At 46.5% G+C, this 27,177-nt stretch overlaps 1 protein-coding gene across 3 annotated transcripts in view; it reads left to right on the forward strand.

The window, feature by feature from the left end:
• The window catches only part of TTC23 (tetratricopeptide repeat domain 23), an 83,649-nt gene that overhangs the window by 42,268 nt on the left and 14,204 nt on the right, over positions 1 to 27,177 (forward strand). For all 3 annotated transcript variants that reach the window (XM_064480535.1, XM_010985326.3, XM_010985325.3), the window contains exons 7-9: positions 9,246 to 9,351; positions 21,582 to 21,709; positions 25,759 to 25,908. In XM_064480535.1, coding sequence (XP_064336605.1) covers positions 9,246 to 9,351; positions 21,582 to 21,709; positions 25,759 to 25,908 — 384 coding nt within the window. The remainder of the gene's footprint in view (positions 1 to 9,245; positions 9,352 to 21,581; positions 21,710 to 25,758; positions 25,909 to 27,177) is intronic.

Genomic DNA, 27,177 nt, shown 5'->3' on the forward strand with positions numbered 1-27,177 from the left:
TATACATACGTAGAAAGAGATCAACTGGCTCACACAATTGTGGGGCCTGACAAATCCAAAATCCATTGGGTAAGCAGGCCAGCTAAAAACAGGTAAGATCTCTATTTTCCAGTCTTGAAACAGAACTCCTTCTCCAGAAACCTCAGGCATTTGCTCTTTTGACCTTCAGCTGATTAATGAATTTGGTTTCAAGTGTTCAGTCTTTTATTATACTTACATTTTATGTCTAGGGAGGATTTCTCTATATCCAGGTTATGGAGGAATTCACTCATTTTTGTAATACTCCCGAAGTTTGATAAGTGACTTTTATTGTTATGTACTTGACGTTAATAAAGATTAGACAGTGTTTAAATAAATATTCAACTAAGATTATTAAAGAGAAAGCTTTGTAACATCAAAATAGCATTGGATTTGAAATCAGAAGACCTGAGTTAGAGTCCAGACTGGTCTGATTACCAGTTGTTTGATTATACAGGTCATTTAACTTCTCAAAAAAAAAAAAGAAAGAAGGAAGGAAGGAAAGAAAGAAAGAAAGAAAGAAAGAAAGAAAGAAAGAAAGAAAGAAAGAAAGAAAGAAAGAAAGAAAGAAAGGAAGGAAGGAAGGAAGAAAGGGAGAAAGAAAGGGAGAAAGAAAGAGAGATAGAAAGGAAAAGAAACACAACTACAAAAGCCCTTATCCACTTCACAGAACTTCTCAAAGATTCAAAATGGAAAATGCTTTGTTGAACTATTTGGCATGTTGCCAGTATAAGCTACTTTTATTTATTAACAGTAGTTGAATAAATAAAACAGTTAAACATTTATCAAGGCTCCCCTTTTCTTTAGCAACTTTACCTAAAATACAGAAAGGTACCTTGCGGCCACAGCTCTCCAAGGGAGACCATGTCTAAAAGCCATTTATTCATTACACACAAAGAAAAGGGATTTTGTTATTTCCCCTTTTGTGTTTTCACTCTTCATTCCTTTGGAGTGAGAGAAACACCCAGGGAGAAAGACCCTTTATTTTCTGTAGAATGTAGAGAAGTTCCAACGTGCTTTAGGAACAAACCCATTAAAATGGAGAAAAATAGAGCAAGCCTCACGGAGCCACCACCCAGGGAAGGCAGCAGTCCCAGGGACGGCCCCGTGGCTCCTCTGCAGCGGGGTTCTGGGGGAAAACCACGAAAACGTGGTTGTTTCTGAAACTCCTCGTGGCAGATTTTGGCAGTAGAACCCTATTTTCCTTTCCAGAAGAAAAATCACAGGATTTCATTTATGTGAGCAAGAGAGTGTTTGGTGGGTGTGTGTTTTCCAGATGTATAAATTAACACGGCCCAGCAAGACTGGGACATTGTTCTATATGCCAGAATTGACACATTGTAACTGACTGTACTTCAGTCATAATTAATTAATTAATTACAGACTTTTCAGTTCCAAAAAAAAATTAACACGGCCCTGGCTTGAATTGCTTTTTCACATCGCCTGACCCTTGAACTGCATCTGTCTCTTCAGTTTGCAAGGCAGCTCTGCCGCTCATAGTCCCCATGTTTAGAGAAGTTGGATTTTCAAAGTAGAATGAAAAAATTTATCGGTTACTCTACCAAAGACTTTGAGATCAGAAAATCTGGGTCCGGGGTCCTGCTCTGGGCCCGTTATTGGCCTCAGTCTGGCCTGGGTGATGTCTGGTAGGAACTCACACATGGCTCCTGGCAGGTGCAGACTTCTCAGCAAATGGCAGGGCTTCTTACAGGCTCTTGTTACTTGCTTCGTATTTGCTATGAAGTGCAATTCATTTATTATAAACAGTCAGACGAGGGCTATTTTTCATTTTAAAAACCTCTGACAACACTAGCCTATTTTGTTTAAAATCAGAAAAGATGTGCAGAATTTAATTATAATTTTATACATTATAAATCTTTTCTAAGAATGACATAAATCCAGGTACCATACTGCTTCTTTTTAAATAAGAACTGTTTTTTATAAAAACGATAATGCTTTTTATTTTTTTAAAAAATCCGGCCATACAGAAAAATACAGAGGAATGGGCTACAAGTTATCCCACCCACTCCCCAAAAAAGTACCCAGAGTTGATACTTGCTGAGTGTTTTTTCCTCTGTATATACATAGATAGGTGAGTGTAGCTTGAGAAACAGAGGGACAAGGGGAAAAAAGAGAAGGAAAGATTGATAAACTTAACAGCATAAAGATGAAAAACCTCTCTGTGACAACATATCATAAAGTCAAGAAATAAGGAAGGGACAGTATAGAAAGAGTTCTTATAAAATCTAGATGAAAAAGACAACTGAACAGACATGTACACAAAAGACAGGAACAAAGCAGTTACAAAAGAGGGAATACCAATGGCCAATAACCATCCAAAAATAATCCCCAGCCTCACCTATTATTTTTAAGATGCAGTTTAACCAAGAAGATGCCAAAAAAGTTCGGTGACAGTCCCCGTTGGCAAGGGTGCAGGGAGGCAGGCACCCTCGTGCACTGCCAGTTGGAGTGGGAACTGGCACCACGTTTGGGGAAAGCAACTGGCCTTCCCTCTTTTTATAACATACGACCCTTTGACCCAGAAATTTCACTTCTAGACACTTACCTAACAGATTGATGTGCACCAGTGTGCAAAGAAACAATGTTGTTGGCAATAGAAAAAATTTAGAAATATCCTTAGAAATCTGTTAGTAGGGGACTATGGTATAGATCTATGATCATAAAGCTGTGATCTATCCATGTGATAGAGTGTTGTAGAGCCACTAAAGAGAATGAGATGGATTTATAAGTTCTGACATGAAGGGTGTCCAAAGTGTAATAAAAAGCCAGCAAGTTCTTTCAGTCAGTGACTAATTAAATGTGATGATGGAGGGTTCAGATCCCAAAGGTCCTCAAGCTGCATCCTAACAAGTGAGGTAGTCCTCAGGGAAGAATCACACAGTTGAATGTGAAACTACATTAGGCGCAGGAGAAGCTGAGCTGAGACCGGGGCAGGGCCAGGCTATGATCTCGTGTGTGTATCTGTGTGTGTGTCTGTGTGTGTGTGTGTGTACGTGCTGTGTGTTTAAGAACATGTGCCTAAGTGTGTATGTATAGCATATCAGTGTTTCTGAGACGATACACAGGAAACTGTTGATTGTGGTAATCATAAGAATTCAGCCTGGAAATTGGGGAAAGAGGGCTTATAGACACAAAGGAGGGGGCGTTAACATTTTTAATTGTTTAATCTTTCCTACCACTTAGGATTTTTGAAAAATTGTATGCAAGTACTGCTCTTATAATCTAAAAATCTAATTAAGCTTTAAGAAAACACACACAGCCAAAAGACAAAAATATACCCTGACACGTCTATTTTGGTACTAACTCTTACAGAGAGCAGGGCCTTCTCCCCCCAGCCCTTTGGAGGAGCTAAAATTGACAACTGGAAAGCTGCCACTGAGACTTTCTCTGACTATTTAAAGAAACTGGCTTAGTCTGGGGCCCTCAGAACTCATTTTTTGCATGCCCTCCGCCCTCAGTTACTTCCCTACCATCTACTCTCCCCAGGGATTCCCAGCTCCATCTTTTTCTTAGCCACAGCCCTCCGGCCGCCCCAGTCCCCTGTGGTGTGCGTGGCCATGGGAGACTTCCCTACCGGGCAGAGATGGAAGTGGAAAGGAAGTGGCAGCCTTGGGCTGCAACATGAGACCCTGTTTGGCACAGGGATGTTTGCTCAAAACTGCAGGGTGGAATGGCCAGCTCTGGCAGAGCTGGGAGAGAAAGCCATGCAGCTTCACAGCTGGTCAGTTATAAAAGGAACCCAGCAAGCCCAGCAAACTCGCACCTCCCAGTGACAAGTGGACTTGAGCTGCTGTGGAATTAAGGCACAACGTTGAATCAAAGCGAAACAGAGACCCTGGGTAGAAGGCACTTCAGTGTTGGCTCCATCCACCGTCCGTTGCCTGACCCCCTCTGTGGTGTCCCTCGACAGTTAGTTCTCGGGATTCCTTATACTGGCAGCTCACTCTTCCCCTGGCCAGTCTATGCAGTCTGGGCTGAGTTTACCACTTAGCAACTGCTTCTCTGACTCTTAAATAGTTCTCCATTCCATTGACTTGAAAATCACCTCTCTGTCACTTCTACCCTCTTGATAACTAGGTGTTAGACGAGAAAAGCATGCGATTTAGAATCACAGGCTTTAGTTGGAATCCCTGTTCTACCATGTGACCTTCAGACAGTCCCCTAATCTCAAGGCTCATCTCCCCATATGTAAATTAGGCAGTTAACATCGCCCTCACTGGTCATTTTGAGAGTAAGCAAGCTGATACATATCACTGTTAGCACCCTCATTACCTCGGTCCCTCCCCGTCCTAGCCCTCGGCTTCACAAAGAGATCCCAGCAATCGCTATTGCCTTCTCTGTGAGTGTTCTCATCTCCAGGGTAAATAGATCCAGTTTAAGTCCACAAATGTACCTTGATGCACTTGCGTACTCTTCACTTTGCTATGGGAGCGGTTGCTGTCTGAGTCAGTGATCCCCCTAAATCATTACCAAACGGGGAAAAAACCTCTCTCTCCCTTCCCCTCCAGGAGCTGGGTTCCACACTCAAAACTCACCCCCTGGTTTTAAGTTGAATGATCATAGGATGAGGTCTGCCTGCATAAATAGAAACATCCTTTTTACTAGTCATCAAGTTTTCTCTTCAGGAACTATTACACATTTTACAAATCCAAGGGGACAGGCTCAGTTAGATAAGAGTCTGCCAGCCCTGGCTCTGACCTTGTCTACTGACAGCTGGATTGGCGCTGAGGAATCCGTGGTTTCCCTCAGAAACACACACGAGGACCAGACTGCAGCAGCTGCTCTGTGCCTTGCCAGGGCTTGAGGTGATTGGTCTTATGAATGAGTTTTTGCAATTAATGCCCTTGCTCAATGTGGGATATTAAAGGTGTTTCTGTTTTTGTTTTAAATCCAGTGCAGCATGCTAGCAGCTGAAGAGATTTAGGAATACTGAACATTCCTCCTCAGCTTCAAGATGACAGTTGATAAACATGTAACCATGAAATAGGAAACACATCAAAGGGTGGGAGGAGAAATGCAAGCCCTGGGGAGATGAATAAATAAGGAGGAGTGAGTGCAGTCAAGCCATGAATCCCCAGCAGGGCCCATTACTTGGGGTTGCTGCCTGAAACCAAAGAGGCCAGCTCGACTCCTGTAACTCTCTTAACTCTAACGAGCCCTTAAATGCTCTCAGATGTATGCAACAGGGATATTTATATTATCTTAGCAAACAAAGTGTTGTTCCAGAATTATGAACGGTGGTTTCGTTTGGAAAGATTGGGCAATCTCATCGCTGGCTTTGCCAACTTCCTTTGTACTCAGTCCCTAAGGAGGCCTCCTGCACAGTGTGGTGCTGTGGTTATCACACCATGTCACTCTGAACACTCATGTTCCGAGGAGGGTCTTTTGAGGGGCAGCTGGGTGGGCTTCCAGGCCCTCTCCACCTGCTTCAGTGAGAGCAGCTCCACTCTTACATGCTTTGTATAGGAGAGAACCAGAGAAGATTCTGTTTGGAATAAAAGGGCTTCTGTTGACTTAAAAATAGAAGCTCTAAAATCAGTGGTGTCATGATGTTCGCATCCTTTTGTAAGTTGCTTTTCCACTCAGCGATATGTGTTTGAAATGTAACTATGATAATGTACATAGATAGTGTTCAATCCTTGTTTGAATAAACCACAATATATCCATTCCCCTGCTACTGGGTGTTTAGATGGTTCCCCATTTTTCATCATCTCAAATAATGCTTCAGAGGGGTTCAGGTCATTTTTGATATAGACACTGATGGACAGTGCCATCTAAGCTGGACAAGAAGGGAAGGGACATCAGGAGGGGTGGATGGAGGGTGAGATGTGGAGAGTGGACAGAGGACTGGAAGCTGCATGGACATGAAAGAGCCAGGACACCCGACCAGCCAAACAGGGTCTGAGAGCTGCAGGATCCAGAGGTGGCACAGACAAGCCATGATAAAGCCCAGAACGTGATGGGGGACTGGGTAGCTGAAGGTGGGGAGGAACATGAGCCTGTCCAAACCCGAGAGCCCAAGGGGCTGGGCCATTTGCTAGATATTTTTGTTTGTTCTTTCAACTCCATTCTGCATCCCTCTCTGATTGGCTTAAGTACAATGTCAGTGGGCCGCCTTGCCCTCTGGCTGGCAGGCACACAGCCTTGTCCTTGGAAAGAGAGAGAGGACAGCTTATTTATCCCCTCCGCACTTCCCTGCAGGGTCACCGCAGGGCGTCTGCATCCCTCTACTGAAAGCCACAGCTTCCTCCCCTATAATTCATCCTTCCAATTCCAGCGAGTACTGCCACTCTCACTCTGCCTCTGATGGTAAAGCACCCTGTTTGGGGGTCCTGCACGCTCCTCCTTGGGTTTCCTCCATGCAAAGGATCATTTTTATTGACTTCTTTTCCTCTATTATTCTGTTAAACTGTGCCATCTCTTTCTTGCCCACGAGGTGTAGACCAATCCTAGGGATACTGAAATCACTGAAAATGGACAGGAGGTGGAGTGGAGAGGAACGTGGTGAGCAGGGGTGCTAAAACCCAGTGACAGGCAGTGTCTGTGAGCTTAGATAGAGTCAGACTACCCCACATTTTTGTAGTTCGTCTGTGAGCTCCTTTAAAAACAAAAGCCCTGCCTAATTTTGCTGTGCATTCCTAGTGTTTTAATAATATCTGGCATGCAGAAAGCATTTAAAAATTAAGATAAATTGAATAGGACTGAATTAAATTATACTGAATTGAATTTTTCTGAATAAATGAGATGCTAATCTTGCACATTTTAAACATCCTAGGTTCCCTTCTCCACCACCCTCACCACTACCCCTCCTCCAGCGTATGGCTTTTAGAAGCTTCATGAACATCAAATAACAAATTAGATCAGAGACTGAGTTTCTGAAGTGAATAATGAATAATAAATGTTTGCTTCTGGTAGCATCTTACACAGAAAAATGTTGAGGTTATGAAGATTTTGTGATAAATTCAGATTCCCTTAAGATTTCAGGATCCACTTTCCTGATATTGTGAGCATTTCTGCTCATGGAAAACTTTGCTTCCTGTCTCCAAGACAAGAGGCAACTTAAAGAACTCTCAGAACACGTAATTATTCATTTGAAAGTAATTTTGGTAGACATGTAGCTTTTTACATTGCCTTGAATTACATTGCCTTTATTGAGGGGAACCAAATATGAAATCTTTTTCAATTTGAATTTGAGTTTTAATCAATCTAAATTAATACTGCATGTAAAAAAATCTTTGTAACAATATGAGTTAAATCTCTTCTGGCATCAGAGGGTGCTCACCTCAATAGTGCATTGTGGAGACAATTAACCCCGGGGAGCTGGGGGCGGGGGGAAGGGGGCACAAAGTAAACATGATTCATTTGCACTTGGGGTGGGGCAGGCCTTTTCCCTTCTCTCTTTTCTCTTTCCCCAAGCACTGATCCACTCTGTCCCGGTGGCTCCTTGTTGAAAAGCATTTCAAGCCAGAACTTCAGGCCAAATTGAGGATAATGACTCACTTGGGGGTTGCCAAAATCACTTACCCCATTTATGTATATCCTGTAATAAGAAAAATAGTTTTAAAACAAAGGAAATTGTTAGCATTTACAAATATGAAATCCCGATTGTTCTGACAACAGCAATCAAAATTATTACCAGCAGTCTTGATTTGGAATAGCCCCTATCATGAAAAATCTAGAGCTATTAATTCAGTGGATTTTAACATATGACAAATGAGGCGATGGTCTAGAGTCTACCCTGATTATCATCTCAGAAACACATTTAGCTGGTCATCAAGAGGAGCAAGCCTCTGTCCTTGCCGTCTCTCTGCTTGGGCTGGACTAGAGGGTTCTAGTGGTATGGATTTATCTAGGCCAGTTCCCGTGGATTAGTCATAGCTCCTGGAGGCTGAATGCATCAGGGTGCTCTGGGCAGTGTGCGGGCATCAATTAGTGATGTCTGCCGCCGCCACAGGCCAGGGCGTGAGGAGGGTCAGCATTCAGGACAGGGTAGAAGCAGCAAATTTGAAGACAGAGTATCGAGCTCAGAGGCCTATCTCCACCCCTATTAGCTGTGAGAGATCTCAGGCAAATCACCTATTCAAGCAACCTCAGTTTTCCCATCTGTAAAATGAGGGTAATGAAACTTGTCAAAAAATATTAAGACTGGTGTCACAAATGAAGAAGAATTAAAATGCAGCTTAAATCTTAGGAGTGTTTTGTTTTGGTTTGGTTTTTTGGCCTATCCCAACCTAGTGCTTCTCTCCTTGAAACTCCCCATATTTTAGTATTTTTGTCACTCTTCTGGCAATTAATTGCAAGCTACCTACCACCTCACATCATTGCATTGTGTGACTTCCTGTTGCTTTCTGTGCTGCCCACACCTTCCAGCCCATGCCTCTCCAGTAGTAGGTGCTGTGACAGTACCTGTTAATTGGGCGACTGTAAACATAATACTAAAGCAGTTTTAAATTCCAAATGGTGACAGGCGGCTGAGTCGTAACTTTATCTTTTTATTTATTTATTTACTTGTTTGTTTGTTTGTTTAATATCTTTTTATTTGAAGGTATGTATTTTGTATTTTATTTGAAAGGATTATTATTATTTTATTTTCATAGGGTCATGGTGGGTGTTTGTTTTTTTCCCTTAAGGAATTTTTAAAATTTTCAAGGCTATATTTTCAAGAAACTGAGCTGTTATCGTGCTCAGGCAGCTCTCAGGGGTCAGTTCGCTGAGGATGTAGGCAGATGGGCTTGGTGGACCAGGCATGGGGGAGGGGTCTGGGTTTCTGTGGGTGAGGCTGTGACACTGGGGGGTGGGTCCCCTTCTCTGGGCTGACTGGTGGGGAGGGGGTTGTGCTTGTCCACTTGCCCGGCACAGCACTGGCACTTTTAACCCATCTCCTGCCTTCTGGAAACCCTCCTCGCCTCTTCCACTGACACTGCACTCATGGGAGTGGAGGCTTTTAAATGATTCACTTAGCGATAGGCCCTGGCCACAGCATCAGGCCATCTGGACTCAACGTCCGGTGCTTGGTGCTCTCTCTCCACTACACAATGCTTTTAAAATCCAGCCCTCCCAAGAGTTGATTTGCTTCTGCATAAATCATATTGTCCAGCTTGCTAGAAATTTCCTTGGCTTTCTGCTTATTGCTGCAAGAACAGTTAGTTCTCCATGGCTGCTGCCAAGCATGTAAACAAACGTGTTTCTTCTTTCCATGGTGACAGGCGCATCTCATCGTCCTGAGCAGAAACCCCTCTCAAGAGGAGGCAGCCGTCTCTGCACACTTTGTCGCCCGCGCTGCCGTGGCTTCCGGGAAGCCAGAGCACCATGGTGAGAGCGAGCCTTCCATGGGGGACAGGCCCTGCCTGCTCCCTGCCTGTCCCATACGCATCCGGGTCTGTGGGCTGACTGCCTCTGGAATGGGGAACAGGTGGACGGAGCCTTCTCTGTAGTTTCACCAGAGTCCTTTGGTTTCTATCCCTGTTCAGCCTTCCTCTAATCTTCTCCTTTCAAATACAGCAAAACTTCGTCCAAACATAGCTATAAGAGTGCCAGAGAACTCGTGCTGGGCTTACAGGGAAATCTGTTCTGCTTTCAAAGGCGATCTATTTTTAAAGAATGTTGTGGAGCTACTGTGGCAACAGATCTGACCTGCTGGAACTGCAGCCTCCAGACTCTCACAGCGCTGAGCTTTCAATCAGGATGAACTTACACGGCGTCAGGATTCCAAAAGGAAGTTGCCATTTATGAGTCAGATAGTTTTTCTTAGCCCCACGTAATAGGTAGAGCAGTGAGCTTGGGAGTTCTGTAATCCTCCATCTGGGGCTCAGAGCATACAGAGCTGCCTCTGTTGATGGAGAACATACATCCTCGTGACTTTTTTGTTGCTGTTGTTGGTCAGAATATTAGAAACAGAGCATAACTCAGAAAGAAGACCTAGAGGTATACTGCAAGCTGTCAGGTAAAAATAGTTATGCATTATAGTAAAATAAGGACCAAGGTGCCATCAAGCTGAAAATCAATGTCTGGAAGGTGTGGGGTCAGTGTTCAGGGAGCAGGAGTTGGGCTAAGATGAGGAGGCCAGTGGCGGAGAAGAGGAAGGGGATATGCCAGTGAGCAGCCTGGTCTGCAGAGGTCCCTGGGCCAGGCAGGGGCTCCAGTCTAGGGAGGAGCTGGGGAACGAGATACCAGTGTTTATCCATCTGTCCATCCCACCTTGCGGATCCTTCATTCTGCTTTACTGTAGCTTTGAGCACCTTTCCAGAACTGGAGGAGAGAGAAGACAGGCGACCTTTCTTACCCTCACTCCCTAGAACACTCCATACACAATAGTCCACTTCAAAACCTTCAGAGAGCCAACATTTTAACCAACTTATCGGTGGCTAAAATTCCCTTGGTAGGGGAAAAGAACTTTTATGTCGCAGCTATTAATAGGATACTTAAAATGCAAATATGACGGAAACCCCTAACTGGCAGGAGTCACAAATCTGAATGTCTATAGGAACCAAGTAAGCAATGTGAGTAAAGCGGGTGGTCATTGGGAAACAGCCACAGCAGGAGGCGTGGATGCATGTGTTGGCTGTGATACGAGAGGTACAACATGGGGCGGTGCGCACGGGCAAACTGGAGGAGACCATCCCCCGGCGGAAGTGACCAGTGTTCCTCCGCTCCAGCCCATGACTGCCACGTCAAAGCAGGCTTACACTGGCAGAACTGCCTTTTCAAGAGAAGGCGGAAATGTAGATTTTTATGTGAAATCAATGTATAATTGCTGGTAACTCAGTCAGATATGTTTCAGGCTCTGAGTGAGGCAAAACAAGTTGGGGGCCAGACCCCTAACTTCTGAGCTGGGGAGCAGGAGAAGAACGAGTGGTTGTCAGCTCCTTCCTGTTTTTCTCAGGGGCTCTTGAGTTGAGAACTGGAGGGTTCTGAGCATTTAAACTGGTGGGATGTCAGGGAGGGGGTCTGTTCCCCAGAGAAGACCAAACAGCTAGAGGAGGCCAAGGCCAAAGACCGTCTTTGCCTAGAGGGGTTCCGGCTTGTCACCACCTCAGCTAATGTTCAGTGTTCACACCTAATGGATTAGATGGGGACCAACAGAAATCGTGTCCTACATGAGGTTTTTCCTGTCGCTGCCAAGTTAGGCCACTCTGATTCATGTAATTATCGACTCAGAAACAATCCAGTTACATATTTATGTAAATTTTTTTTCTAAGTTTTCCAGTCTAAATATGGTGTTGGTATAGCCTCCCCTGAAAATTGAGGATGTCATTGAGACCTACTTGTTACAGATAATGTGGTCTGTGAGAATTTAATGACCTCACACAGTAATAGCTAATTCTCACACAGTGTAAACTGGCATGGTTCTAACTGCGTTACGTTTGTTAACTCACTTAATCCTCACAGCAGATCTGTGAGGCTGGTTCAAGTATTCTCAGTTTCCAGATAGAGACACTGAGGCCCAGAGGGATAGGAAATTTCACCAAGAGCCCAGAGCCAGGGAGTGGTACATTTGAATCTAGGCTCGCGGCCTCCATGCTATCCTGTAAGGCCTGGTGCTGCACAAGCCCTTTTCCCTTCCTTGCTTACGTCTCCCTGCTTACGTCTGCCAAAGAGTCTGTGGCTTTTGGGAGAGAAAGGGACATGAATAAGAGCCAAGGCAGCCCAAGGAAGCCACTTTCACATGCCAGTGGGGAGGGGCCAGCCCAGGAGTGCGCCCAGGCTCTCAGCCCACCCTCTGCCCCATGTCTCATGGCGGCCCAGGCTGTTCGGTGACCTACACCCAAAAAGCTGGCTTGCCAGAAGCATCTGAAATACAGGAGGAGTGTGAAGAGGGAAGGATAAGAAGAAAGCTTCCCCCGAGCAGGGAGTTGGGCAGCTGCAACTGGCTTTGCTAATAGGCTAGGAAGGGGGTCCCTTCTGCCTGAGGCCTGCAGGCTCGGTTGCTTGAAACATCAGAACTGTGGACTCAGGAACTGGGAGCCAGCGGGCATCACAGTCACAGTACCATGAACAACAGTGACAGCAGCAGCAGGGCAGGCACGCCTGTTGTGTGTGTGCAGGTGCCAGCACCTTCACAAACGTGCCCGTTTACTCCTAACACGCCTTGGAGGCAGGACCCGACCTCCCATCTGTCGTGTGCGCTAGCACCGCCAGCTCTCCGTACCACAAGTACTACCAGTCTGTGTCCTCTCTACTCAGTGCTCTACCCAGAAGGACAAAGCCCTGGTCCGTCTAGGATGCTCCCTTCCCAGACTCAACTTCTCCTAGTCAGAAGACACTTGAAATGTTTATCGCCCTGATGCCGATGACACCGATAAGAAGAGTTTACTGAAGGCTTGAAGGCGAGTGGACCCAAAGGGAGAAGGCCGGGCAGAGATGCTGTAGGATCAGTGCCTGTCCAGCCGCAGCACGAAGCCCTGGAGCACAATCAAACCGTCGAAGAAACGAATGAAGAGCAAAGAGAAACCGCAGACTGTTCTACTGTGTTATCTGGCTTGAAAATGCTGCCATGGGAACCTTTGTTCCCTTGGTGGCAAACATGGGAAAGGCTTTGGATGACAAGCTGGCCGGCTGGTGTTTTGAGGCTGAGTTTGTTCTGCTCTTACCCGCAAGTGCCTAAGAGTGGTGTGGTCCAAGGGGGTGGAATCAGCTTCCCCCCAAAGCACAAATGAGCCAGTCCTGTAGCCAGAGCTGCAGTGGCAGCTGGCAGGCGCGTCCCCACCATCTTTGAGGGATCCTGGTTTTCACGTCTCTGCTAACCCCTCAAGCATGGCCCATGCGGGAACAAAAGAATCTCGCCCAGGGCTGAGGGTTCTCCAGATCTCTGCTACCTCCATCAAGGGGAAAGGAAAGGGGGGTAATCTGGAATTTGTCTTTGTCTGATAACTAAGGAGGGACTGGCATTCCCACAGCTCTCACCCAGGCAGGACTCTATAGCCTGGACTTTGATCACTTCTGGTTCAGGAGCCCCAGCCAGATCCCCTGGGAGCAAATCTGTATGTTCCACTGCGCGCCAAGAAAATCCACATGCATGGGAATCTCTGCTCTCCTGTGCTTAAACCTGTCTGTGCCAAGTACAGTTAGTTATTTTGTTTGTTTGTTTGTTTGTTTGTTCGTTTTAAAGAATCATTAATGAGAAAAATTTCTCATTAGGGGATTCTCCATAGCCTGCCTGCTGGATGCCCATTGAAGGCATTGCCCTCTGACAAACACAACGCTACTGGCCAAGAAGCCAGTATGTTTCAGGCTCCACACTCAAGCTAATCCCTTCGCTCTGTGCCTTCCTGCATTCCTTATGCAGACAAAACTGCCCTAGAAGTCACGAAGGATTGTGATTGCATAAGGACTCCCGATTCAGGCTTGCGGAATGTCACTAACCTGAGCCTGGCCAGCTTCCCAGAGCAGCCATAGACAAACTTGGTATTAACAGCTCTCCCAACCCCGCTAAGTGTCAGGACACTGGCCTTGTGTTTATAACTCTTCTCCTAAAGGATATGAAAATGCAATGGGCTGAAGCCAAGTACATTTCAGTGTAAACCTTTGAGAGGCAGAGCCCACTGAGCATGGGCGGCCTTGTTTGGAAGTGGCCCCGTGTGGCCTGGGCTCCATTAGGCCAGGGAGCCCTGCAGCTCTGGAGACAGCAGGAGGAAACAGGCCTTCACCTTGAGGGCAGGGGGTGGGATCCCTGGCTCTACAGACAGACTCACAGGCGAGGGACACACTCCTAAGATATAATCCCCTCTGCACAAATGTTTGTCTCTAAGGCCCCCACTTGTCCCGGCCTCTTCCCCATGTTTTACGCAGTAGATATGAGATTCGTGAGTTTCTGAACGTAGGCACTGTATCTGGATGCAGCCTCCTCTTCACCCTACACATCATCCCTCTCCTCGACTCTCCCTCCTGTGGCCTGCTTCTCAGCTTGCCCCCGTGCTGAGCCCTGCCCCACCCCACCCAGCCCAGTCCCCACTCATGGGGTTACTGTTGCTCCTTGGGCCCTGTGTGTCCCAGGGAGACCGGAAATCAGACAGCCTCTGGCGCACACCCGCACCCGACTCCTGTGGGCCCCTGACAGGTAACGTGGCCGCCGGGGTGGCTGTCACCTTCCCCAGGGCCCTCCTTGGCAGCCCCTGCTGCCTCCCTCGCCCCACCTCCAACCTGAGACCTCCAGGTGGGGCCTGTGTGTGGTGCAGGCCTGCAGTGGAAATGAGGGTGAGCACTGCTGGCCACATCCACTGCCTCTCTCCCTTCCCCGTCACTCCTCCCTCTCCATCTTCCTTCCTCCTCAGCCTTCCCACCCTGCTAAGCCCTGAGAGACCCTTCCTCAGCCAGCCTGGGCCTGGTGCCTCTGAGCTCCCCCCGGAGAGGTTGGCATCCATGCCTGCTCTGTGCCCACAGGCCAGATAGGAAAGGGGAAGCTGCAGAGAGTGAGCGGAGGGTGAGGCCAGAGGAGAAAAGGGCAGCCTCTTACCCTGTTTCCCACCATTGTTAGTTAGTGGGACCCTGCCTCAGAAACCTCTGGAAGGCACCTTAGGGCATATCCCACCTAGAGGACTGGGCTCCAAGGTGTGTCCAGGGTCACTCTGCCCATTAGAGGCAAAGCAAGGCCTTAGACAGAAGCCAGGCGCTGCCCACTTGCCACATTCCAGAACCGGAGAGTGGGTGGCACTGTGGGTGCCCTGCCCCCAGAGTTCCAGGGAGCCCGGAAGCCCTGAAGGAGGGGGCAGCTCGGAGCTGCAGGCTTGGCAGCTCTCGGGCCCCGCAGAGGAGTAGAAGGGGCGGACTTTCCCTCCACGAGTCTGTGCTGTGGGTCCCTCTTCACGGAGGGACAACCTGGGGCAGAGCTGAAACCTCGTGGAGCTGTGTTCACAAAGGCCTTTCATCTTTGTGTCTGAGAACAGTCTGTATCTTCATTCCTCTCCTGGGGGGGTGACGGGCATGCGCTCTGTGGTAACCACGTTTATGAGGCTCTGGTTTTTCACTTTTGTGCTGACTAATAACTTATATTCAGAACTTCTCAGAAAAGCCTATGTTATTTATACCCTGACTTGGCTTCAAAACATATTTTTAGGGCAGCTTATGGAAATCATATACACTTCACCAAGACAACCTACTGTGGCAGCAGCCCGAGGCCGCTGGACGCCTGACCACTACTGGGGGACTCTGAGTGATGGGGGGTGGGGTGGGCCCTGGCCAGCTTCCCAGTAGGGAGGACCTATGAGCAAGTTGTTCCCCATGGAGACAGACCTGCCCGGGCCTGTGGGCCCCAGGCACTGAGCAGGCACTTCTTGTATGCTTTCCCCGTGAGCCTCACCGGGCCTGCCACCATCTTGTTCACCTCACCCTACTGATCCAAAGCTACCCACGAGACATGGCCGTGGACTTCTGGGGACCACACAGCTAGTGAACAGCAGGTCTGCTGCTCCTGGAAGCCTTGCCCGGACCCTGTGAAAGCGTTCCTCTTGAAGGTGGTCCACACCACTGAGGCGAGGAGACAGCCTGTCCTGGGCTTCATCTGTCCTTAAACTACCCTGTTCCCCATCCCAACCAGCCCCTCTCCCCAAGGCTGGCAGGTGGCCTCAGGGCAGCTGCCCATGCAGAGCCCCAGGGAGCTCCCAGCAGGGCCTAAATGGGTTCAATCTATTTGTCTGCTGGGTGATAGCATGCCTCTGGGTTAATGTGAGGCTGGGATTTGAGACTTCCCATTTTCAAATTCCCTGGGGTCCTTAATGTGTTTGCACTTAGTACAGAGTACAGTTTCCCAAGACTGTTACAAAGGATAATTGTCACATTGTACATGCAGGCCTCCCTCATAATGGAAGCTGTCCTCACTGTTGCAACTCTGGCTTGAGCACAGCCTCAAGAAAATGAGCCCAGGGTTACTGGAATTTATTTTAATGAAAAGCTTCCTGACCTCCAGGGTAGCAAATCATAACCCCAGATTCCTCTTGCTCTTTGAGTGGGGTGCTGTTTTCTTTTGCCTGTATATGAACGTACAGATGGAAAAGAGTCTGAAGGGGCCTCCCAGAGACGTTAAGCTGCCCTGCCCCCGGGGCTACGCTCCCCGGTCACCCTGGCTTGCAGACAGCCCCAATATTCTGCGGGAGTGGAGATTCATGGCCTTGGGACACCTGTGCCACTGGGGCTCAGACATACAAGCTCAGTCGTGCTCTTGTGCTTTAGTAAATGACCTCATCATTTGCCAAGGCCACCAGCATCAGGTTGCTGAGGATTCTAGAAGAGATTTTTTAAGTTAGTAATCGCCACTGGTAAGACCCCTGAAACTGGTGGCTCTGGGTGAGCTCATACACAGCTTCAGGCACAAGGTCTGTGCCAGGAAGTGGCATCACACTTCAGGGGTTGTGACCTCCTGTCCTTCTGGAAATCCTGTTGTCACTTGTCCCAGATGGACCTCCTGGGGGATGTCCACTCCCCAGAGAATCTGCTTACTAGCGGGTCACTTCTCAGCTGTGGTGTTAGAACAAATTCGCTCTCCCCTCAAAGGCTCAGCATGTGGTTCACAGTTCAGAACGCTAATTTAGGGGGTTGAAGAGATGGGGGGAAATAAGTCAGGGTCTTGGAATAAAGGAGTATTCCTATATCCCCAGTTAAAATCAAAGTGGTTTCAAATTCATAGAGAAGGTGCCCATAGTGGACGCCCTAGACTGCCTGCTGTTTCCAAGCTCTAGGTCCTCACCCACAAGGGTCCTGACATGATACCTGACTTCTGGTCAACTTGCCCATGACGACGGCTGTCAAAGAGCCCTCCCCTACCTGGCCTTGCCTCACACTGACTACAGACCTCCCAGGAACAGAAATGTGAGAAACCAGGCCCTTTTGAGAAGCTGAGGATGCTGAAATGGGAGAAGGGAAGCAGCATCTTTAGGAGATGCTGACCCCAGAGGGCAAATTCCCAGGCAAGGCCCGTCTCTGATGTCTCACCACAAAGCCTAACTTTCTTCCAGGTCAGTAGCCATGCAGCCTTAGTTTGAGTAACAAATTCCTTCCTCCTCCACTCTCTTCCTTCCTCCCTCACTTCCATTCCCTCTTCCATTTGTGCTAACAAGCATCCTCTTGGGAAAATGTGAATAGGCCTCCCTGAGATAGAGGTTGTGAGTCATTTACACACTAGTATGAATTAGGCCAAGTAGCTTGCTTTCTCCCAGCACCCTGTGAGATCAGCCATACTAAGGAAAGGAGCATGGGGCACTCAGGTCTAGGGGACCAGCCTAAATGGGATGACTGGGGTGGGGGGGCAGTTGGTCAGCATGGAACTGCCAGGGAAAAGAATACTAAGAGATGGCAGAACTTTACAAGAAAGGGGCTTGAAAGATACAAAACACCTCTGTGTCCACCTGTGTCTGGGAGACCAGCTCCTTATCCAGGAAGGAAGGGAAATGCTCCCCATCCCTTTTGACCTCCTCCTTTTTCTGAGCATGGCACCACTTCTTCTGCCAAAGCCCGGGGTCAGAAACTCAGGCCCTGCCTTCTTGTCCCCAACACCCTTCCTAGGTAGCTGTTACATCTGCTGTCTTTAATTTTAATTTAAAAAAAATTTTTTAGTTGAAGTATATTCAGTTTATAATGTTGTATCAATTTCTGATGTGCAGCATAATGTTTCAGTCATACATGTACTTACATCTATTCCTTTTCATATTCTTTTTCATTATAGGTTACTACAACAGACTGAATATAGTTCCCTGTGCTGTACAGTAGGATTTTGTTGTTTATCTATTTTATATATAGTAGTTAGTACCTGAAAATCTGGAATTCCCAATTTATCCCTTACCACCCCTTTTCTCCCCTGGTAACCATAGGTTTGTTTTTTATGTCTGTGAGTCTGTTTTGTAAATAAGTTCATTTGTGTCTTTTTTTTTTTTTTTTTTAGATTCCACATTAAAGTGATATCATATGGTATTTTTCTTTCTCTTTCTGGCTTACTACACTTAGAATGATGATTTCAGGGTCCATCCATGTTGCTGCAAATGGCATTATTTTACTATTTTTTTTTACAGCCGAGTAGTATTCCATTGTATATATATACCACATCTTCTTTATCCAGTCATCTGTCGATGGACATTTAAGTTGCTTCCATGTCTTACATCCACCGGTCTATAAAGTCAGGGCTCATCTCCAAGGGAACAGGGCTGAGACTTGGAAAGATTTCTACTCTTCAAGAAGGGCTCAGTTACATTCTTTGGTTAATCCTCAATTTGACAGCTGATTAAACTATCAACAGTACTCCATTCCTGAATATCCTCGTTAATTTTTAGAGATGGAGCGTGCATCTCTGTAATGCTTTTAGAGTCAACAAAATAAATGCCACATCATCCCCACATTTGCTGTTATCAGATTATCAAAGTAGCCAAAGTTAATGCTTAGTTTGAACATTTAATCTGTAATGTTTTCTCCTAGCTATGGTTAAAGAGATGTAACATTTTCCATGTGGTAGAATTTTCTCCTACCAAGAGAAAAATTTGGGTAATACTCTAGAAATCCATCTGCTGGTCTGGCAGTAGACAGACCCCCATTGAAAGAGAGGAACAGGGACTCCAGTTCAATAGACTTCTGTCTAGCTACAAGCTCTGGGGCCAGCCAGTGCCAAGACCTTCCAGTTGAATTCTTGCTTCCTTCTGACAACTGCCTAGATCCTAAGCAAAGTAAATGTTGCAAATAAATGAAACTTACTTATTTTCAGACCTGAGTTTTCTTTAGGTTGGCTAGGTCTGACAGACATGTTTCTCCAGTGTTTCCTGCTCTCCTTCCTAAAACAGATCACATGGGATGCACTTGAGTCAATTCTAGAGACCCATCCTTCTCATTGTGAATTTCAGGAGTGTTCTCAGAGCTTTTGAGGCATGTGGAGCTGTTTACCTGCACGTAATCCCAGACTTCTGTACCTTTTGACCACTCTGTCTGTTTCCATAGTGTTTCTGTCCTCTCTGTGTCCATCCCTGCTTCCGGTGAGCCTGCTCCAGGGTCTAGAATGGATGACGGAGGCCCAGGACCACACTGATCAAAACTAAAAATAAAACGTTTCATGTGTACTGAGCACTGACAAGGTGTCAGGCACGTCATCGATATTTGTGTGCGTTAACCCGTTTACTCCTTACTACGACCCTGTAGTGGAGGAGCTGGTATGATGGTCCCCCTTTCAGATGAGGAAACCGAGCCCAATGATGGGAGGCACACAGCTGGAAGCCGAGCCCAGGCAGCCGCTGACCTCTGGAGCCTGCCCTCCTGACCACTCACTCTTCTGCCTCCAGGGACACCCCACCTCCCTTGCCGCACAGGCTGGCCCCGTTCTTGCTTTTCCCTGAATTCTGAAGCACTGGGTTCATGGAGGCCTCTTTGGAAACACCAGGCATTCACATCACAGTATTAGAAAAATTAACTCTAGGGCCCACTCTTTGGAAAAATACTGAAATAGATAAGACTCTGTTCTGCCCAATCAAGAAAATGGGGAGAAAACCCAGACACAAGATTAGAAGGGATGCAGGGGAAGTAACCAAATGCAGAGGACGTCCAAAGAAGCAAAAGATAACACTGTATCTTTTTGCTTATATGTATTTGGGCTACATAGGACATGTGAGATGTCCAAGTGGAAATGCAGGGAGACCATACATGGGTCCTAATCTTCCCCAGCAGACTTTATGTGCTTGAGGTGTGTCACCATGAGGTGGTCTCCAGCAGGCGCTACTGTAGGAGTCCCACATCTCTGGGGGAGGAAGACATCACATCTTCCTCTGCTACAGCAGGGTCAACAAACTTACGGCCCTCGTGCCAAACCCAGTTCCTCGACCCATTTCTGGAAATAGTTTTCTCAGCACACAGCCAGGCTCCTTCATTCACACATCATCTCTGGCTACTTTCGTGCTTCAACAGAGACCATTTGGCCCCCAAAGCCAAAAATACTTACCATCTAGTCTTTCACAGAATAAGTTTGTGACCCCTATGCTGGAACCCTATAATTTCTCCAGTGTCAGACTAGTTTCCACGTTAATTAATTGGTCCAAAATTTCCAAGCTAAGTAGGTGGTGCAAATTCAGACCTCACTCATGCATATGCCCCATGTATGGTGTCCCAGTTTCTTTCAGATGCTCTTTTTCTAGCCACGGCCTGTGGAGGGACAACCTTGAGGCCTCTCCTTGGACCAGGGCAGTTGCTCTTACCTCAGTTTGAGAAATTCCTGGATATGTGGGTTTTCTTTTGCAGCTTAACAAATGATGGTTGTTTAAACACCCAGTTTACATTCACAGTGCTGTTGGTCAGAAGTCCAGCATAGTAAGGCTGGCTTCTCTGCTTAGGCTACAATCAGGTTGTCAGCCAACTTGACATTCTCATCTGGAGCATGCGATCCTTTTCTAAGCTCATTCCTGTTATTAGCAGATTTCAGTTCTTTGAGGTTATAGGACTAAAGTCCCCAATTTTTTTGCTGGCTACTGGCCAGGGACCTCTCTCAGCTCCTATGGGCCGCTCTTAGGTCCTTATACCAGGGTCCTCACATCCCAGCAATGGAGAGCCTCCTTTTCAAATCGCTCTTGTGCTTTGAATCTCTCACCTTTCTTTTTCTGCCACCAACTGAAGAAAACTCTGCTTTTAAAGGGCTCATGTCATTAGGTTAGGATCAAATGATAATCTCACTTTCTCACAGTCTACGGTGCCGTATTACGTAGCCTTATCATGGGAGGAGTATCTCAGCGTATTTACGAGTTACACCCACCAGCAGAGAGAAGAGCATTATACAAGGATGAGGTCCTTTGGGGTCATCCTGGAAATCAGCCCATCACCCCAGATTTTTGTAGGGAGCCCCATTCCAGCTTCCTACCACACACGGGCCTCAGGCCTCATCTCCTGTCCTGCTCAGGCTTATAAAACCCCATGCCTTGTGGAATACCCCTTTTTTCTTATCCCCTCGTGGGCCATTCGGCTTCAGCTTGCTGCTCCACTTCCTGCTCTGGCTTTTAGTTCCTTCCTCATTTTCCATACCGGAGATTTTCCTTTTCTTGCTTCCAAGATGGGCAAACATTTAAAAATAATTTTGTTATGTTATAACAGTATGTTTAAGTGTTTGCAATGTGGTTTTTTTTTTTTTCCCTCAGTAGCACGTCAGCCGTATTTTCCAGAGTTTCAGTATTAACACTCTACGTTCCAAGATTACTGAGTCCATTAAAGTCAGTGGACCCTCAGAGTCCTAACCCCAGTGAGGAACAACCAGAATTTTACAGAGAATTAATGGTTAATCAGCCTGAAACTTGCTGATGTGTCGTGTCTGGGCAGCAGATTCCCTGTTTGTGTTATCTTTGCTGACCGTATCACCGCAAGAGCTGAGTTGTGTGAAAACCAAGGAAAATAAATTGCCATATCTTTCTGAGAACTAAATCTTTTCTGATAAAACAGTAAGATCGATGAACAAAAGAGAGTTTCCTTCACTGGGTTCTCTTGTCCAAATACTTATTATTTGCAAGTCATTCACCATCACTAAATGCATAGTTATTCTGTTTCCATTTTAAATCTGCGATATTTTTCTTTTACGATTTTGTTACGATGCTTTTCTTCAGATGTGGCCGACCAGTATTTTCAGGAGAGCATGGCTAATCTTAAGGATGCCGAAGGAATGGAAAAAGCCAAATTTCTTTCAATTCAAGATGATTATTGCCATTTTTTACAAGTCACTGGACAGCAAGAGGTGAGTTTAGACCACGGTTGACCAGTTATTTACATGAGCTACCTGGTTAATATCCATGGGGTTACCCCTTCACTCTGCAAGCATCCTTTAAGCATCTACTCTGTGCAAGGCATGTGCCAGGCTCCACAGGGAAAGGGGTAATTAAGGCCAGGTGGCACACTTGGGCAGCTCCCAGATACTCCCTCTTGGGAAATGAAAAAGCTTATGAGAACTTAGATGCCATGTCCACCAGCAAAGGATCCTGAAGAACTAGAACCTTGAGAACCCAGTGGACAGACCCTGCTTATCTCAGTCTGTGGTTCTGGCTGGCCTAGAGGGTGGCAGTTAGTGTGTCTAATTCTCTCTTCTTATTTTGGGTAATGGATGGAATTTACATACATAATAAGAACTGCACGTTGCAGAAGTTACAGCTCACTCAGTGCCTGTGGAATCCTACAGGCTTGTTTTCCGTGGCTTGTAAACATGGAACAAGACCCAGAGTTTACATTCATTGGTAGTTAAACCCTTGGGAACATGTTCCATACAAAGCCTAACAGCTACCAGAAAGTCACACGCTGTGGCTCGATTTGTACAGATGTACGCTTCCCCCCGACCCCCGTTCTCACCTATCAAAGCGAATCTTTGAGATGAAAAACTTCATCTTCTCTGATGTTGTGTAGACCTCCTCCCTGATCGCTCTCTCCTAGCCCTTAATCCTTCACCCTTCACTCAACTGATGGAGCTTAAGAAACAAATTTTTTCATCTAGATGCACCCATGTTCCTCAAGCCAAAGTAGGGCTGTCATAACCGTAACAAATGGAGTTTCCCTATTTTCCTGGATCACCCAACCAAGTAGAGAGAGGCCTTCCAGGGACCTTAGATTCTAGAACATCTCCAGGCGTTCTATGGGGAGGTCAGTAGTCTGAGCAGAAGCCTGCCCTCATCACACCTCGGTGCTTGCAGCTCATCAGTCACTTTTACCTCCAAAATGCACCTTGAATCCATCCACTGGTTGCCAGCTCCACCTCTGCCATCGTCATCTCTGGCCTGGACCACTCCAGCACACTCTGGTCCTCCAGCTGCTCTTCCACCCTCGCCCTTTTCTAATCCATCCTGAATAAGGAAGCCCTGGTCATCTTTTCAAAAAGTTGATCCGATCGGTGGACTTCCATTTGTAAAATATTCCTCTAGCTCCTCAATGCCCTTAAGATAAACTAGAATCCCATATGGCCCCCAGTATCTTGCACGATCTGGATTCTGCTGACATTTTCAGTCTCATTTTTGCCCCCCTCTCCTATTCTGGCCACACTGGCCTTTTCTAATCTCCACTTCTGGGCAGTGCTAGCTTTTGTTTTCTGCTCTTGGAAGGTTCTTCTTCACTGATCTCCTGGCTGGTGCAGAGCCATCCTTCAGGACTCACCAGCGTGCCTGCCTCCTCTCTCCCAGTCTTCATTACATTCTCCCCAGGATTCTTCATCATAGAACCCTGCTTGATATAATAATACAGCATAGTAATGTAGTACAGTAATGCATTGGAAGTATATATGTGGACGTTCGCTGTCTCTCCCCAAACTAGACCAAATTCCGTCTAGAGCAGGGACCCTCTTACTCGTGGCAGGGGAGCGATGAGCAGATGGGTAGATGGATGCTTGGCGATGGGCCGTCTGACTGCTCAGGCTGCCACAGGGCATCCGCCCTCTCCCCATTCCTGTCCAACTTCCTGCCCTGGTGTCTGTGGTCACCGATGCTACACCTCACTGCCCTTGCCGGGTCACCCAAACCAGTGGCATGGATCTAAAGATGCACCTCACTCCCTGCAGACTCCCTTGAGATTTTAGCAAACTGGCTCTTTTCATTCTACAGCCCCTGCCAGCCCTTCTGGTGCCCTTGTAAGAACAGGCAAAGCTGCCTCTACCTCAGGTGGATGCAGCCCGTGCAGGGCCCTCCTCGTCCTCCTGCCAGGCCTCCTTGCGTGTGACACAACCTGTCCAGCCAGACGTGGCAGCCTTGCTCTATGCTCGCCCTTGGTTGCAGACCTCTCCCTGTGGGTTCTAGCTGGAGTCGGCCGGCAGGGCTGGGCCCACGGACAGTCCCAGGCACGAGCACAGGGCTGGGCTCAGACCACCCAGATGTGGTCACAGCCTACATGTGGCTCGACCCCTTTGCCAACGGGAAGGTGACCTTTGGGGGATGAAAATGACTTTTACAGTAAAATGTAAATGAAGGTCACTGTCCCACAGGTTAAGGTGCTCTGTGTAAAGGTACTTTTCTAGTTGTGCTACTCTGCTGCTCGAGAACCTTCTCTGACTTTCTTATTTCCCCATAAGACAATCCAAACTCCTCAGCCTCCTCCTTGAAGGCCTTCCACCCCCTGCTGAGCTGTGCCTCCTGCCCCATCTCCCTCTGCCCCCTTCCTACTTTCTCTGCTGCTGTCAAATGAGTCCCCTCCCTGGCCTCACACCTGCCATGTGCTTCTCCCATCTCACACTTGTGCTCCCAGGTCCCCGGGCCCTCTTCTCAGCCCACCGAAATCCTCTTTATTCTTCACTCCTCTCCATTAAGCTTTTGCAACTTCAGAGACTGATGGTCTCCGTCTCCTGTAAACCCCGTCCATCTCTTCCGTAACCATCTCGACGTACCATTCAAGTTCATGCACATCTATGTCCAGTTTCCCCAGTCAGGCTGTAAATGGCATCGAGAGCTTCATTTAGGAAAAGGAATCTGGCTGTTTTTCCCATCACTGGCTCCTCCAAGCCCAACAACCAGTGTTCTTGGAAAAGCTGCCAAAACCCGACACTTGCATCACAGATGCTGGAAGGGGACATGGTACCAGGGACATGACAGGCTTTAGCATCAGGCAGGTCCCTTATGTAGCGAGCTGGACCACATGCTTCACAATGTACACAGTTCCTCTTCCCTGCAGTGATTTATCTTTCGACCTCAGAAATCGTTTCTTGCCTTATCAGTGCCTTTACTGTGGTTCACTGGTCCCACCCCCAGCACCTAATTCATCTTCCTGCCAATCAAATGAGTGAAGGCCTTGCTAGTGCCTCTGTCTGGGCAGTGCTAGCAGGACGGCTTCACGGCTCTGTGGTGGGCAAGGTTCCTTCACTGACTCCTGCTTTATTGGGCTCTTAAATTTGGCACTTGTGTTCTCTAACTGTAATCATGCTTTCATGGAGAAGACCGTGGAAGAATTTCAGGAGAAATGTGGGAGACCGAAAAACAGGATTTTCCCCTCTGTGTGTCTTGGTGTCTGACTGAAGAGATTAATACGAGAAGATAGTGGTTTCTGACCAGCTCATGCTTTTTATTCCATGTTCCATAAATCAATCAGATAAACCAAACAACATGTCAAATCTATTTAATATTTTCACCATGTTGGAATGTTTGCTTTTGGTTTCCTGGACTGTTTCTTGTGAGAAAGAGAAAACCCTGGAACATGTTCTGGATGTTCTGTAACTAGATCCACTGCCAGGAAACTCTGTAGTTTTTCACTTACATAAGAACATCCCTGCACAGAGGGAGGAGGGCCTGCAACTGGAAAGGATTAAAATTACCAGCCAAACTCAGATCCTAAGTCTGCGGTTGATGAGCTGTTTGGCTCTGAGCAAATTTCTTGACTGCTCTGTGCCTCAGTTTCCTCCTCTGTCAAACAAGGATTGAAATTGTACTTGCCTGAAGGAGGCAGTGTGAATTAAATGAGCTCACACACGTAAGCTCTTAGCACAGTTTTTGACGCGTGAAGGACACAGTACAGTACGCGTTAGCTTTTGTTCCTACTACCCAACTGCAAGGGATTCCTGCAGCATCCCAGGTGGCCCTTTTCTCCAGGGGTCCTTTATGCCTTCTCTCTTCACAGTTCGCACCATTCCCTCCCCCCACCCCGTGTAGGTTATTTCCTGACTCCTTTTTATGGGGAAAGTAGGCTTAGTTCATGAGACACTCCAGCCAAACTCATCCCCCTAAAAAGTGAAAATACACATCAGTTACATCACTTTCTCAGGAGGCGCTGATCCCAATCTGCCTTTGAACTTTTTAACCAGACAGATTTTTGTTCCTTTCACAGAGAGCAGCCTCCCTCCTGAGAGAGTCCCTGGAAGCCAAAGTGGGAGTGTTTGGAGATCTCAGTCCCGAGGTGGCCGAGACATACCGGCTCCTGGGCAGGGCCGACCTGGCACAGGGGAACCAGAGCGGTGCCCACAAGAAACTGAAGAAGGTATGAAAGCGGAGAAAAACCCGCCCTGCCTTCCCCGCAGGTGGCTTTCTCTCCCTCCACCACACTCTTTTCAAATGAGACTTTACGGGTGGCTTGTTAAGGGAAGATGATGTCACTTTCGCAGTTGATCTCAGCTAACACTTTTTGGTTAAAAGATATAGTAATCCTTTTATGCACAAAGATTTTTAAGTGAATTTTCAAGTTTTTTTTTACTATGCAAATCATTTAAAATTTGTACCTAGTGTAATTGATCAATCTTATTTTATTACACTCTTTCTGTAATGCCCAGTTTATAGAGTAAGTCTCCTATGTGTTCTGGCACTTCTGTGTCTATTTCTTTTTAAATTTGGAGTTTGTGTGGATGGTGTGAGGTGTGGATCTAATTTTATCTTCTTCCCAAATGACAGCTCAGTTGTCCAGCACCATTTTATTAAACAGCCCGTCTCTACTCCAGTGAGTTGAACTAACACCTCCATCATATACTACATTTCCATATGTACTTGAGTCTAGTTCTGGATTTCTTTCTATTCCACTTTCCTCATTGTTTATTTGAATTCTAGGACCTCATTGCCTTAATTAAAGAGATTTCATAGCATGATATAACACTTGGTAGGGTTAGACTTCCCTTGTGATTTTTTGCGGTTTTTTGTTTTTTAATCCTCCTCAAATATCAGGTGTTCTAGATATCCTTGCAAGTTAATTTTTCCACATGAATTTTGGTATCAACTTGTCTAGCTCCATAAAAAGTTTGGTGGTATTTGTTGGAGAATTTGGAGAATTACGTTATTTGTAAATGAACTTTGGGAGAACTGACATCTTTATGCTGCTTAATCATTCTACCAAAGAACAAGGGATGTCTTTATGTGGGTTCATGTCTACTTTGTATCATTTGGGCACATTTTAAAGTGTTCCTTACATAGGTTTTGTACATTTCTTACTAAGGTGATTCCTAAGCATTTTTTGTCATTACTGCTGTTAGAAATGGAGTTTTATCCACTATTATACCTTTTGACAAGTTATTTTTGTGCATACAAAGACTATAGTTTCCTCTATGTTAATTTTATCTTCTTCTTTTCTTGCCTGAGTTAATTTGAGCATTGGTTCGCTCAAGTTTTCCAGGTACACTATTACATCATCCGCAAATAGTTTTACTTTTTGTTTTCCATTTTTTATGCATCCAGTTGATTTATTTTGTCTAATTGTATTGGCTCATACTTCCAGTACAATCGTAAATAATGGTCAAGATAATTGGCATCCTTGCCTTGCTCC

This window comes from Camelus dromedarius, chromosome 29 (genome assembly GCF_036321535.1).
Source record: "Camelus dromedarius isolate mCamDro1 chromosome 29, mCamDro1.pat, whole genome shotgun sequence".
Taxonomy (NCBI): Eukaryota; Metazoa; Chordata; class Mammalia; order Artiodactyla; family Camelidae; genus Camelus; species Camelus dromedarius.